This window comes from Miniopterus natalensis, chromosome 2 (genome assembly GCF_054644295.1).
Source record: "Miniopterus natalensis isolate mMinNat1 chromosome 2, mMinNat1.hap1, whole genome shotgun sequence".
NCBI classification, from domain to species: Eukaryota; Metazoa; Chordata; class Mammalia; order Chiroptera; family Miniopteridae; genus Miniopterus; species Miniopterus natalensis.
Window position 1 is genome coordinate 120,424,789 of NC_142082.1, and position 15,828 is coordinate 120,440,616.

A 15,828-nucleotide genomic window follows, 5' to 3' on the forward strand; every position below is an offset into this window, starting at 1 on the left:
TGCCATATTGTGCTTTGGTCAGTGTCTTAGTGTTTGCAGAGTGCCTGCAGGGACATTATTTATTTTTTTGTCTTTCACAGAACCCTTTAGGGCAGTGTATTGGTTAGGAGTGTGTTCAGTTACAATGGGTGTAATAGAGTTTTGTTTCTGATTATGGGTGTGTGTTTTTTTTTCATGTAAAAAAGTCTTGGAGTAGATAATGCTGGTGTTGATTCAGTTTTTTAGCAACTCCCTTTCCTGTAAATTTTTCCATGTGCTCTTTCCGCCATGTGAAATTCTCTTTTTTCTATATCTGCAGTTCTAAATCATACCCATCCTTTAAATTATAAACTCTTCTGTAGAGTCTTTGTAGAAGACTTACTCCCCAACTGAAAAAACTCTTTTTGTATCTACTCACAGGCACTAATAAGCTAGAAAGTGGCCTTTATCATTGTTTTATATATATGTCTTATCTTCCCTGTAGACTGTACATTCCATGTCTGTGGTGTATCTTTTGTTACCTTCTGAAAAGTGCTTTGTTTAAGATAGACACAGTTTGTTTACTTGTTGAATGAATGATACAGAATGAGTGAACCTTACTTTTAAGCAACCTTGAGATTAGATGTTGACAGGGGTATGAATGTGGAGGTTTGGGTGTTAAGCAGGTAATTTAATTTATAGGAATTAAATGTATATATTGCTGAAAGGAACACCTGTATTGTGTAAATTAGTTTCTGAATGCACAAATATTTCTTTAATACTATCAAATGTATCTTCACATACTTTAAAAATGTTCTATTAATATTATATGGAATAAAATGGAAACTATTCTTTCTTTCAGTGCTTAGATGAATATGAAGATGATGAAGCAGGACAGAAAGAGCGAAAAAGAGAAGATGCAGTTACACAACAGAACACAATGCAGAATGAAGCTGTCAGTTTATTAGATCCAGGCAGTTCCTATTTGCTACAAGTGAGTATTTAAAAATACTAGGACATCACTAGCTTTTTTTTTTTTTAATCCTCACCTAAGGAATGCTTAGAGAGAGGAAGGGAGAGAGAGAAAGAAACATAGATATGGGAGAAACATCACTCAGTTGCCTCCCACACACACCCAACTGGGGATCCAACCAGAAATGCAGGTATATGCCCTGACTGGAATTGAACCGATAACCTTTCTGTACACTGGACCAGGCTCAACCAACTGAGCCACTCCCACCAGGCGTCACTAGCTATTTTAAAGATAATTTATAAGCTATTGTTAATAATTGTTCTAGTTTCATTTTGGTTGCATCAGCTTCATTGAAATATTTTCAGTGGATTTAACTACTGATTTTCCTTACATCCAAATACTTTTGACTTAAGCAGTGTTTGGTCTTTATTTCCTGGTCAATGAATATTTTGCTGACTGACTTACTAATAAGCAGGTATAAACAGTATCAATTGTAAAAACAACCAAGGATAATAATTACCTCTTTGCTCTTAAAAAAGTAAGAATTAGTAAATTTAAGTAAACAGTATCAATTGTAAAAACAACCAAGGATAATAATTACCTCTTTGCTCTTAAAAAAGTAAGAATTAGTAAATTTAAGTGAGTGTACAGTTCTCTTCTAGTTTGATATTTGTTTTTTTTTGTTTGTTTGTTTTTTAAATACGTCTTTATTGATTTCAGGGAGAGGGAGAGAGAGATAGATAGAAACATCAACGATGAGAGATTGTCACTGATCGGCTGCCTCCTGCAAGCCCCCTACTGGGGACTGAGCCTGAAACCTGGGCATGTGCCCTGACCAGAAATTGAACCTTGATCTCCTGGGTCATAGGTCGATACTCAGCTGCTGAGCCACGCCAGCCGGACTGATATTTGTTTTAGAATTGCATAGCAAATAAAGAGTTGAACAAGTTTCTACAAAGTCAAATGTTTAAACATAATAATAAAAGACAAAATTGTGAATTGTTAGAAACATCTGTATTTCTCTGTAATTATAAAATACTTCTTAAAATAAAATTTAACTCAGTTTTAAATTAGCTGTTATTTTTAATTCTTGTGGCACAAAAAATTGGGAGTTCATGGTATTGGGATGCCTCAGTATAAATCCACTCATGGAATCACTCATGGAATATTTCTTTGTTTTCCGTTATAATAAGATGTTACAGGCTCATCTTTAGCTCTCTTACCTTCAGCCTTGGAAGCAGCCATTTCTCTAAGGAGGCTTGATTCCTTTTCCTGGAAAATGATATTTTGAAGCCAAGATCTGGGCTGTAGGTAACATGTACATCTTGTGTTATTAAGTTGTCACTATTCTGCCCAGCCTGCATGGCCCAGAGGTTGAGTATCAACCTACGACCCAGGAGATCATGGTTTGATTCCTGGTCAAGGAACATGCCCTGGTTGTGGGCTCGATCCCCAGTCAGGGGCGTGCAGGAGGCAGCTGATCAATGACTCTCTGTCATCAATGATGCTGCTGTCTCTCTCTCCCCCCTCCTTTCCTCTCTCTCAAGTCAATAAAACATTAAAAAAAAAAAGATGTCACTATTCCTAGTTCTTCTCTATATGCAGACCAATAAAATATATGTATGTCTATGTGTACATACATACGTGTATATATATATATATATATCTGCCTGACTCCCTGTCTACATTCATACCTAGCTATATCCATCTATCTATATAGATATTGAAACTAGTTTTTACCAATATCTCCAGTTCATGTCTAATACCATAAGGTTTATTCTAGTATTTGTAACTCCCTTTTGTGACATTGAGAAACCTGTTTCCCATTATTCTAAATTTGTTTTCTTATTTGTTCAATTCCCCTGTATGTAATCTACCTCCCATTGCCACCCCTTCCTTACACTTATGCCTTCCTCACCACAAGTGGGTTTTGACATCCCATGCTGGCTCTCGCTGTGAATACTTTCCTCACTGTCTTCAGGCTTGGGCATCCCATGTGAGGCTCTGGGATGCTTTCCTTACCCTGCTTGATTTGTGACTCCTCACATCAGGTCACCGCCCTCTGGGGATTCCCTTTTATACACTGCTTAGCTTCTTCTGTCCTGTGACAGGCTGCTCTTCGCCATGGTCTTTTTCTTTGTTCCTGTTCAGACTCTTGAGACCTCATGCTGGATTCCTCTCCCACAGGATTCCTTGTCAACCTGATTGGGTTTTGACACTTATAGGCCAGGATACCACTCTCTGGACACACTCTTCATCCTCGTTGGGCTCTGGCACATCAACCCTGCTCATGCCTCTGCAGACATGTTCTTTGACGTGCAGGGGATGTGGGTTTGCCACACCAGGCTACCTCTTTGAGGGTATTGAGGACATACCCTTCTGGGGCTCTAAAATGCTATTCTGGGCCACCCTCCTAAATGGATGACCATCACACTCTGCTTGGGGTTCTTTTTTTTTAAATCCTCACCTGAGGACATGCTTTTTATTGATTTTAGAGAGTAAGGGAGACAGAGTTAGAAACAAATATTGATGTGAGAGTGAAACATCAGTCGGTTGCCCCCACACATACCCTGACGGAGGATCGAACCTGTAACCTAGGTATGTGCTCTGACCGGGAATCAAACCCATGACCATTCAGTGAGTGAGATGATGCTCCAACCAACTGAGCCACCCTGCCAGGGCTCTGCTTGGGGTTCTTGATGTCCCTTCATATGACTCCCTTTCTGACCTTGCCTCAGGACTGATAACCTGCCTTCCCTTTCCTGCTTTGTAGACCCCTTCCTTATTTTTTACAACCAATTTCTTAGGCCAGACAGATCCCCCTGCTGTATGGTCACTCCTCTGTTTGCTTGGGCTCTGATACTCTATGCCAAGCAGCTCTTCTTCACATAGTGTTTCAGTATTTCAGTACCCAAGTTTGGATCACTGTGTTTTCTCCCCACCTTCCTCTGCCCTACCTAATGGCTTCAGGATTGAATGGTTCAGGAAAGGAAGGGAAATTATGAGTTTTTACTTTGTTAATCTTTGTTAATTTGATAAAGTTCTTGTCTTTTCATTTTCTTAGTTACTTTATCAGTTATATACATTACAGATATTCTGTATTCGTCTTCAGCAGTCTGTCTTGCTACATTAAGTATACTAGCATAGGTATTTTAAGTTAGTCTTGAGGGCCAGTTAGTATATTATGCCATAATTTTACTGAGGGCTATGGCTTTGTTGCTAATTAGTTTAATAACTTAAGTATTATTTTGTTACATGTGCTTTTTTTTTTTTCAAATCCTTACCTGAGAATATTTTTTTCATTGATTTTTAGAGAGAGTAGAAGGGAAGGAGAGAAGGGGCTGGGGGAGACGGGGAGAGAGACATCGAGAAACATCAGTGTGAGAGAGAGACATTGATTGGTTGCCTGTTGCATGCACCGAGGCACCTGGGTTGAGGATTGAACCTGCAACCCAGGTACGTGCCCTTGACCAGGAATCGAATCCACAACCCTTCTGTGCGCAGGCCAACACTAACCACTGAGGCACTCCGGCTAGGGCATGTCACATGTGCTTTTATATTTGTTTATACCTGACTAGTTCTGATCAGCCACTGCACCTGTAAACACAGTGTTTATGGGATTTCCTTGTTGACTATTCTCAGCTTGAATTTAGCAGAATGTTTTGTTTAAACTTACACAAAACAGTTTGTGCTTTGCCAACATTTTCTAAGCTCTGCATAGGTCTTTCCCCTTTCCCTTTAGTAATATAAACCATCCCCTTGCAAGGAAGATTATTCCAGGAAAAGTATATTTTAAATCAGTTATATAACATACTTTAGAGTTAGTTGAAGGTCTAATTACATAGTCTTTGAAGCAGAATTTTAAGACCAGTATCATTCTTAGCAGTTGTATTTTTTACAAGGAGTTTCAGTGATGCTGGTATTTCTCCTTTCCCTCCCCATATTTAGAATTGAATTAACTTTACCAGTAATTATTAAGTTGTTACCCTTTGCTTGGAAATTTTTGTGTGTCCATAGAAATATAGATGCTTCTTGTTAAAAAAAATCTGAGGTAGTTTATATGTGTATAGAATTTTGTTTTAATGTATAGGAACTTCAAGTATTTTCCTCCTTAAAATTATAAGGGACTCTTTTGCTGCACTACAGGCATTGGTTTTGTTTTTTTCTATGTAACATTTCTTATTCAAGATATGCCTGATTTTTTCTTTTTGGAGAGGGTATAGAGATTACTTTAAACTCCATCTGTAATTATCGATCTTGAAAATGCATAATAAGCAAACTACTAACTACCCTTTCAATCTCTACTAGTCCCAATACTGATATATTCTATCCAATTTAGCGAACATTTCATTATTAAGAAATGTATTGATTACTAGAATCACTGTGAAGTAACAGTTGCAAAGTGGATAATCTAATAAAAGACCATATTCAAATCTACCAATAAGAATAAACTTAAGTGTTGTCTGCCTTTGTTGGAATTTTAACTATTTAAGTATTAGTTATATAGAAATAAGCTTAAATTCAAATGGTTTACACATCATCTTGGGCATGAGCATGGAGTGATTTGATTAAGTGTGTTAGCATTCTAACTTCTAGCTCTATAGAAAATACTGTACAAAACTTAATGACCCCGGCTTGTGTGGCTAAATGGTTGAGCATCTACCTATGAATCAGAAGGTCACGGTTTGATTCCCGGCAAGGGCACATGCCCGGGCTTTGGGCTCAGTCCCCAGTAGGGGGTGTGCAGGAGGTAGCTGATTGATGCCTCTCTCGATGTTTCTGTCTATTCTCCCTCTCCCTTCCTCTCTCTGAAGTCAATAAAAACATATTTATTGACCCCAAAACTTAATTGAGATGTTTTGTGTGACCAGTTTTTTTAAAAAAGCTGTAAGTAATGCAGGAAACTGGTATTATTTAACTTTCTGTTACTCTGCTTACCTGGAAACTTGTCTCATACTTTCATTTACAGTTGGGCCAAAACACAATAGTATAATGCCACTATAGTTTAATGTTGCTGAAAATGCCCTCCATTCACATTTCTGTATTTGATAAATTCTGCTCTAAAACCAAAGTTTTACCACATTAGGGAAATACTTATTTTAAGCCTCAGGAATATTATTTATTGCCAGGTTGTTTATACCATTTCAATCTATACATCAGTAATGCACAAATCAGCAAATCCAGTAAGGGCTATTTTCATCAGTTCTGCTTACTCCATTTCAGTAAGAGGTAGTCTGGGTAATTAAGTTGCTGTCATGTTTTGAAATTTAGGGCATTATTAGCATTTTTTCTAATGCATATTTAGAAAGGTATCATTTAAGGTATATGCCTTAGTTTTAGTTCCTATAGAATAAGATTAGGAATTTTTATAAAAGGAAGCTTTTATAAAATGTTATTTGAACTGCTGTTTGTGAGACTTTAGGGGACTAAGTTTCATATGAAATCATTAGCATCAGCATTCAATAAAATGTATTTTGAGTAGATACACATAAGCTTAATATTTCTTCTTTATCTGAATAACCAGTGACTAACATTTTAATGTAGTTATTATGGTTTCAAAAATAATTTAAAAACTAAATTTCATAAAGTATATTCTTTGTTAGTATTCACTAGAGATTTCATATTTTTGTAAATAGATCTGTTTTACATGTTTGGTGTACAAAGTACCAAGATGAATCTGCCTTATCTTTAGGGGCTGTCACATTAATGACAGGCAGATAGGAAAACTCTAAAGTAACGATTTTCAACCTTTTTCCATCTCATGGCACACACAAACTAATTACTGAGATTTTGCGGCACACCAAAAAATAGGTATAATTTTCACACAAGATTGCTATTGTGTTGGCTATTGTCATTTTTTTATTTGACAATCTAAGGGAAAAGAGGTCAGTGCCCCTGACTAAATTGTCAGGTATTGCATGTTTTAAAAGTTCTTGCAGCAGCCTGGCTGGAGTGGCTCAGTGGTTGAGGGTTGACCTATGTACGAACCAGGAGGTCACAGTTCAGTTCCGGGACAGGGCACATACCCAGGTTGAGGGCTCAATTCCCAGTAGGGGGCGTGCAGGAGGCAGCTGATGGACGACTTTCTCTCATCATTGATGTTTCTATCTCTCTCTCCCTCTCCCTTCCTCTGTCTCTGAAATCAATAAAAGCATATGTTAAAAACAAATTCTTGGAGCACACAGGTTGAAAATTGCTGCTCTCAAGTTTACTTAGGCTAGCAAGTAAAGAACAGCTGATACCCAGGGAGGGTTAAAACATGTCTTTGAACTGACTGTCAAAGCATGGCTTTCTCAGAGGTAGGCATGTTAAGTCAGGCCCACACATGTGGGTACTTCTAGTGTCCTGTCACTTGGTTACTTCAGGTTAATTACAAAGGAATTGTGTTAATTGTTTTACTCACTTATGCCATTTAATTTCCACAATAATCCAATAAAATAAAGGTTATTATTCCTTTTTGAAAATGAAGAAACTGAGACTGATAGAAGTTAAATAACCTACCCATAGTACTGGCCCTTAGATCTAAATCTTACTCTTAACCATATGGTTTGCTATACTGATTCCCCACATTGGTATGTTTTTTATTGCACCATGCAGTCAGCATTTGCTGTTTTAGTCTGGAATGTGGTCATCTTATAAAGGGAAATTATTCTCTGACTTCAATCATTTCTGAAATTCTTTTATTGTAGGCCTCTCTTAGAGACTTTAAATGATTAACTAGAAAAAAGAGTTATCAGTGTTTAAAAAGATTCACCATTTACATTTTTTAAAATATGTTTTTATTGATTTTAGAGAAGAAGGGAGAGGGAGAGAGAAACATGGATGTGAAAGAGGAACATTGATCGGCTGCCTTCTGCACACCCCCTACTGGGGATTGAGCCCGCAACCCAGGCATGTGCCCTTACCAGGAATTGAATCAGCAATCTCTGGGTCACCGTTTAATTTTGACCAGTTTTATTAAAATGATACTGTAAAAATATAGGGAGAGCCTGGGCTATTAAAAGACTGAACAGAGAAATAACTGTCTGGTTAGTTGCAAGATAGTAATTTCCCACCCCAATGGTTAATGTTAACTTACAGCAATTTTTGTTTTGGCACTTTAAACTCAGCATCAAAAATGCATTCTCACTTTTTATGTTTAGCTGTTTTTAAAAATAGGCTGTGGTTATTAAATATGTGTGTGGTGAATTGTAGGTTTATTAAAGAATTGAGGGCATAAAATAGACTGGAAGGGATTGTAATTGTTGCATATTTTAATGCTCATTGACTTTCAAATATATTTAAAAGTGATGTTTGAGGAATGATTCTTCCTTTATTTTCTTAGCTTTTAAAATTCTTTTAAAAATACAATTTTAAAAAAGTGGTTTTATCTGAAATATCAGATGTAGAGTCTTGTTTTGTGTGACCAACAGTTCGAATTTTTAAAAGTAATGGCAATTATTCCAAATGATTTTCTTTCAAAATTAGATATTTTCTATCTGCTTTTACATGTAATCTGGAATTGTGTGCTTGTGAACACACCCATACTGATATGTCATTATTTTCACTTCATAGGAGCCATCTAGAACAGTTTCAGGCAGATACAAAAGGTAAGAATCTTTAAGGTATGACTTACAACATATTGTAGACGTGAATGTAATGTCTGTCTCACCATGGCTTAACTAACTAGAACTGTCGAGCAGCTTTTTGAAAACTAAGAAACCTTTATATTGTGCTGTTAAAACGAAATTACACTGTAGGCAGGAGTGTAATGTCTGTCTAACCATGACATATTCTGGCATACCTTGCAGTCTTTGAAACTGTGTACACTGTGAATTTGTATGGACCTGATGAACTTAGCAAAATAAAAACTTAGAATCATTTTTCCTTATGTATTTAAACATTGAAAATACCACCTGTATTACTCAGCTTGGGCTGCCATAACAAAAAACCATAGACAGGATTGCTTAAACAGAAATTTATTGTCTTACAGTTCTGGAGGGCTGTAAAGTCCAAGATCAGGGTGCCAGCAGGGTTGGATTCTGATGAGGGTTGTTCCTGACTTTCAGATGGCTGCCTTCTTGCTGTGTCCTCAAATGGTGGAGAGAGAGAGGGTGGATTCCCTCAGGTCCTTCTTAATAAAGACACTAATCCCATTGTGAGGGCCCCACCCTCATGACCTCACCTAAACCTAATTACCTCCCAAAGGTTCCCCTTTCAAACAGACCATTTCATTGGGGGTTAGGACCTCAGCATAAGAATTTTGGGGGTGCATAGTTGGGTCCTTCCTTAGTTTTGTTCAGGCTGCTATAACAAAGTACCACAGACTGGGTAGCTTTTAGGCAACTGAAATTTATTTCTCATGGTTCTGTAGGCTGGAAGTCAGAGATTAGAAATGTGCAATTTTGGTCAGCTTCAGGTCAGGGCCCTCTTCTGGGTTGCTGACTGACAACCTATTGCTCTATCCTCACATGGTGGAAAGGGCTAGGGAGCTCTTGTAGGGTCTTTTATAAGAACACTGATTCCATTCATGAGGACTCCACCTTTGTGACCTAAGCACATCCCCAAGATCCCACCTCCTAATACCATCACATTGGGCAGTAGGATTTGGACATGAATTTTCAGGGGGTCACAAACATTCAGACCATAGTAAAGCAATCCCATGGCACCACCTCTACACAATGAGTAATGCTTTTACCAGAAAATATGAGTGTCTGTGCACATGTGTAGTATGAGAAGTTGTTTGATGGAGATGCCTGGGATATTAGCTTTGTTCTTCCCTGTTGAAGCCATAAAGGTTTTAGAAGATGTGATCATACATGTGCTAATAATTATAGAATAATTATAAATCAAGTGCTTATAATGCCCAAAGTGCTTTACAGAGAGATTTCATTCAGTTCTCATTTACTTTCATTTCATAGATGAGGGGTTAAAGAGGTAGAATAATTTCACTGGGGTTACAAAGCTAGTTAGCCTCTGAATCTAGATTTGAACTCAGGCAACCTGACTCCAGAACCCATAAGCTTGCACTTGACCATATCCCTAGATTTATATAAGACCATTGTTTTCCTCTACTTGTATGTTAAAGTTTAAAATATTTGGTTAAAAGTTTTGATTATTATATTCCATCTAAAATAAAACACTAAGAGGAGCTCTTATTTTAATACTAAGTTATATACAAATAAAATTTAACTTTGAATTTTTACCATGGCCATAATATCTATTAGTGGTAGAAAGGGAGATAAGAAGACCAAGATAATCAACAGTTAAGTAAATAGGTCTGAAACCATTTCTGTCAAACACTTAATATCGTTGCTACTGCTACGGCTTTTATTTTCATTTATGGGTAATTTTGATTTAGGTATAATGAAACTCAGATGCTTTTAAAAGCTCCTAACATTTATACATTGCTTGGTAATTTTTACAAAACATGAATAGTTTTAAACTAGAAAGAATCTCTTTTCTTTTGCAAGAAATCATTGCCAGTCAAATAGCTTTGATTTGTCCTATTTTGCACCTACCATTCTCAGACAAAAAAAAAGTTTTGGTTTGGGGAATAGAGTTAAACTTCAGCCCTAGCCAGTTTGTTCAGTGGTTAGAGCGTTGGCCTGTGGACTGACGAGTCAAGAGTTCGATTCTGGTCAAGGGCACATACCTGGGTTGCAGGCTTGATCCCCAGCCCCAGTCGGGGCACGTGCGGGAGGCAACCAGCTGATGTGTCTCTCTCACATGAATGTTTCTCTATCTCTGTCTCTTCCCCTCCCTTCCACTCTTTCTAAAAAATCAATGGAAAAAATATCCTCAGGTGAGGATTAACCAAAAATAAATAAATATATAAATGAATAAAAGATAAACTTTAATAACTTGTCAAATTTGTTGTATGAATCATATACATATCTAGTTCTTATTAAATAATAAACCTTAAATTATGATTGGCACATTTCAGATTTGTGTTCTTTTTATAAAAATTTTATTTTTTTAATTACAATTGTCATACAATATTAGTTTTAGTGCACAACATAGTGATTAGACATTTATATACCTAACGAAGTGATAAATGTAGCCCTTTGACACCATACATCAGATTTGTGTTCTTTAATTAAAGTTAATACAGCAATAATTTTCTTGTAAATCCTCATCAAAAACTTTATTTGCATATCATGCTGTTAAATCAGGAAGAAAACTGGTTCCCAGTGGTGTATATTTTTATTTTTAAGCTTTTTAAAAAAGACCATTATTTTACGTGTGACCTGTTTGTATACTTGTACTTTTTTTACTTTCATAGCCTAGAGTATTTCGTTTGTTACTTTTCAGCTTTCAGAGGTTTAGACCTGTTTAATACTGTTATAGAACAATAATTTTTTTTAAGTTCTAGTTATTATTCATATGACACAGCAACTTGTAGTTGGAATACTTTCTAAAAAGGAAAAAAAGGACACTTAAAAACATAAAACCTAGAATCTACATCTGAAATTACCAATTCCCTATATAGAGGAATTTGTTATACATCGGCAGCTTATTATTTTTATTAATCTGTCATCAAGTTGTAGCAATGACTAAAGAAGGCATAAATGTTTCTTGGTGAGGATGTATGCTGACTGATGGGGATAAAAAAAGGAGAAATGGGCTAAAGGATAGAAATTTGGCATCATATGTTAGAAAATATTTTCAGTAAACCAAATAACTTATATAGACAGTTATACAAACTCTTAAAGTCTAATATTAGAGGGTACAAGCACCAACAAGACTAGCTTGTATGTGTGCTGTTATAAATTTACGAATTAAATATTTAATTTTTTCTTACAAGTATCAAGAATGTGCTTTTTGAACATTTAGTCTGTTAAGCACTTACTCTAGTTATGCTATAGAATCGTCCCCCCTTATCCGCAGGCGTAGTCTAAGACCCCCAGTTGGTGCCTGAACCCATGTGTATTGAATCCTGTATATACTGTTCCCCTCCTATACTTGCATAGCTATGATAAAGTTTAATTTGTAAATTAGAGATTAACAACAATTAATAATAAAATAGAAGAAGTAATATACTATAATAAAAGTCATGTGAATATAGTTTGTCTCTCAAAATATCTTATAGTACTATACTCATCCTTCTTCTGTGATAATGTGAGATGATGTCTGCCGGATAAGATGAAGTGAGGTGAAGGATGTAGGTATTGTGACATAGCATTAGGCTGCTATTGACCTCACAATTTTTTTTCACTCTTCACCCGAGGATATTTTTTCCATTGATTTTTGAACAGAGTGGGGGGGAGGGAAAGGGGGGGAGAGAGAGAAAGATGTAAGAGAGAGACATCAATGGTTGCCTCCTGCACGTCAGTCAGTCTGATGACTGACATGGCTACTGTGTAACTAGTCAGGTAGTGTATATAGAGTGGATACACTGGACAAGGGGATGAGTCGCATTCTGGATGGCACAAGATTTCATTACGTTACTCAGAAGGGCTTGAAATTTAAAACTTAAGAATTGTTTATTTCTGGAATTTTCCATTTAATATTTTCAGAGCATTGTTGACCATGGGTAACTGAAACTGGAAAGAAAAATAACGGATAAGGGAGGACTACTGTATTTTATTGAATTGATTCTTATCTAGAACATCTCTCTCATGTTCACTGACTCCCGTTTTAAAATGTTTAAATAACTTTAAGGAACTACAGTCATCCCTCGATGTACTTGGGGTATTAGTTCCAGGACCCTACTCAGATACCAAAATTTGGGGATGCTCAAGCCCCCTATATAAACAAACCTATATACATTCTCTTGAATACTTGAAATCACCTCTAGATTATTTATAATAGCTATTACACTGTAAATGCTATGTAAGTAGTCATTGTGCTGTATTGTTTAAGGAATAGTTACAAAAAACATCTGTACATGTGCAGTACAGATGCACCCATCACTGGCCTAACTACAGAGTACACATCAGCAACATTGTAACATTTTTTTTCTGAATTTTTCCACCCAAGGTTGGTTGAATTTGTGGATGTGGAACCATTGGATATGGAAGGCCACTTGTATTTGGAGATGTGGGGGGTCATGAAATTCCTGAAACTCAAGGGTTAGGAAATACTCAGTGTCATATATTTGTAGGTTTTTTCCCAATGTGTAATTTTCTTAATAGAATGTTTACTTGGTTAAGTTTATAGTGCATTGATTAAAATAAAATTATTTTTAAAAGGCCAAGGCAGATATTAGTTGTGTGGCTGTGGATACCCTGCTTGATGTGATATCTAAATAAACGCTGCATACATACATACAACAAACAAACAAACAGAAAACCCCAGTCTGAATAACTTGCAAAGGGCAGATTAGCCAGGATGTATAATTTACAATTCTTATTTAAGCATGTGATTTAACCGTTAGGAATGGCACTGATTAAAAAACAAGGGAAGCAAGTTAAGCAGACATTGTTCTATCATTCTCACATAGTAATTAACATCCTTTTATTTTCACAGATTTTTTAATACATTATTAATTACCTTATTAAGTAACATTTATGCAAAGTGATAAGTGTGCTACTAAGTTGACCTCCTCTCCAGTAACAATAGGTTACATGTATGTAGCTTTTAATGATATATAGAGCACCTTCTTGTACCTTACCCAGCAATAGCCTCATCAAGCAGCCAGACAGACAGGCATCTTCTTTCCAAAATGAGGAAAAAGGTTTTGGTTCCATGAATCCTTTATTATACCACATTCCCTCTGAGCAGAAATTAGCTAAGTTGCAAGAGAGGAAGTATTTTTTTGTTTTTTTAGGTTAAAAGAGAGGGAACTTTTTGTTTGTATAAAGAACAGTGGACACACCAGGATATGAATGTTAGTTAATGTTATCTTAGCTAAAACGTAGGTGCAAAATTCTGTTTCATATCTGTAATGTTTCATGTTATTATGGTTCTATAACTATAATTCATATAGGTTTTCAGGGCTTTTCTTCCCTTACAATTTTTTTGCAGTTACTGAAAATGATCAGGGTAGCCTGGCCGGGTGTGGCTCAGCGGTTGAGCGTCGACCTTGGATCCATGCGATAGGAGTTTGATTCCCGGTCAGGGCACATGCCCGGGTTGCGGACTGAATCCCCAATTGGGGGCGTGCAGGAGGCAGCCGATCAATGACTCTCTCATCATTGATGTTTCTATCTCTCTCTCTCCCTCTCCTTTCCTCTCTCTGAAATCAATAAAGATATATTTAAAAGAAAAAAAGGAAAATGATCAGGATAGAATTTTTATACAACCTAAAAATTGTTTATTTTAAAAACAATTCTTACTATTGAATATTTGGATTAGAAAAACCCATTCATAACCATACCACCCAAACCAATCCCTATTAATATTACTTATTTTTTACTTCCAATTTATTTTTATAGGCTTTTTATTTGTATAACTATGTGGTTAATAGACATAAAATATTGCATTCTGTTTTGCTCCTTAGTTAATGTAAGACAAGTATCTTCAACTTTTAAGTTGTATGGAGAATGACTAGTATTAACTGAGCAATCTCTGCTTTTCTCCTTTTCAATGAAATGCAGCAACCAGAGACCTTCACTATAACTGTTTTGGGGACCCATAATTTTGTTGTTGTTTTGTTTTTCCATAATTTCTTTGTTTGGATAAAATGTGACTGACTCTTTTCCTCAAGTACCAGCATTCTCTTCCAGTCAAGTCTGCTAAAATGTTTGTTTTGATAACTTGAATTTCTCCCAATTGATATATTTGGGAACAGTTTGATCATAACGCAGAATTTGAGTTTGCTAATTGCACAACTTTAATTTTGTTCATGAGAAACAATAGATACACCCCGAAAACTACCTAGCTCAACCATGCCACATAGAAATGCACAGAGCACACACCTCAGATGTCTACCAGCTTACCTCATTGTGAACCACAGCTATCCACATGTGGTGTTAGAACTTCCTGCCTAATTTCAGATAACCCTCCTTTTCATACTTGGTGTTTAAAAAAAAGAGAGAAGTGTCACTTTTAAAAGTTTCTGTATGTCTTGAATTATGTCAGATCTCTTGTCTTTGAACTGATATACAGAGAAGTTAAAACATTAAATTGTCGCTTGATTATTAATGTTCTTTCATAGGAAATTGAATAGACTCTACTTAAGTTTGGAAAGTGAATAATTTATTTAGAAACTGTAAAATAGCCATATAGAGCTTTAAGATGTTATAACACAACTTAATTTTTTTCTAAATGGAAGTTTCTTTATAACCACTCTTAAAACCAGTATCTGTTTGCACATGTGTTTAGAGAACCACTTAGTCACAAGAAACTTTGTTGGTTTGTAGGTTAGGGGTCAAACCAAAAAAATCATCCAAATCCTTGAAAGGTAAGAAATTTCAGACTAAAGATCAAATGTATCTCCCAATCTTCTTGGGCTATATGTGACCTATTCTAAAGAAATATATTCCTTCTCAAGATCTTTTATGTCTGTATTAGCATAGTCTATATTTTACCAAATGCTATAATGCATACAATAGCTGTGGCTCTTCTGGTTAATAGATTTTGCAAATGGACTTGAAAGTAACAAAATGATAATTTAAAAGTAATTGAGACACTGGTACATTTTGTGGACTGAATTCTTCTGTGGTGCATTTGTGAAGTTTTTTCTGTTATAAATATTAGCTAACAGACACTATTAGAAGTACTTGCCATATATGTTAAGTCAGTCAGTTCTCCAGTAACCTCATATTTGATCTCTTTAGAATAATTCACTGTATTTATATACCAGAAATCAACATGTATGACAGCCTCTAACTGAAAAAACTTAAATTTTTAATGAGATAGGTTATAGGCTATAACATTAATATAAACAGTTACAGTTCAGACATTAAACTGATGCTGTAGAGGATCATTAATTATATAGGAAAATTATTACCTTTTTATATTAAATGGGGAGA

The 15,828-nt window shown here is 35.9% G+C and overlaps 1 protein-coding gene across 1 annotated transcript in view; it reads left to right on the plus strand.

Moving 5' to 3' along the window:
• Nucleotides 1-15,828, plus strand: part of PAWR (pro-apoptotic WT1 regulator) — a 100,865-nt gene that overhangs the window by 65,942 nt on the left and 19,095 nt on the right. The window contains exons 2-3 of the mRNA XM_016199455.2: nucleotides 821-952; nucleotides 8,486-8,520. Coding sequence (XP_016054941.2) covers nucleotides 821-952; nucleotides 8,486-8,520 — 167 coding nt within the window. The remainder of the gene's footprint in view (nucleotides 1-820; nucleotides 953-8,485; nucleotides 8,521-15,828) is intronic.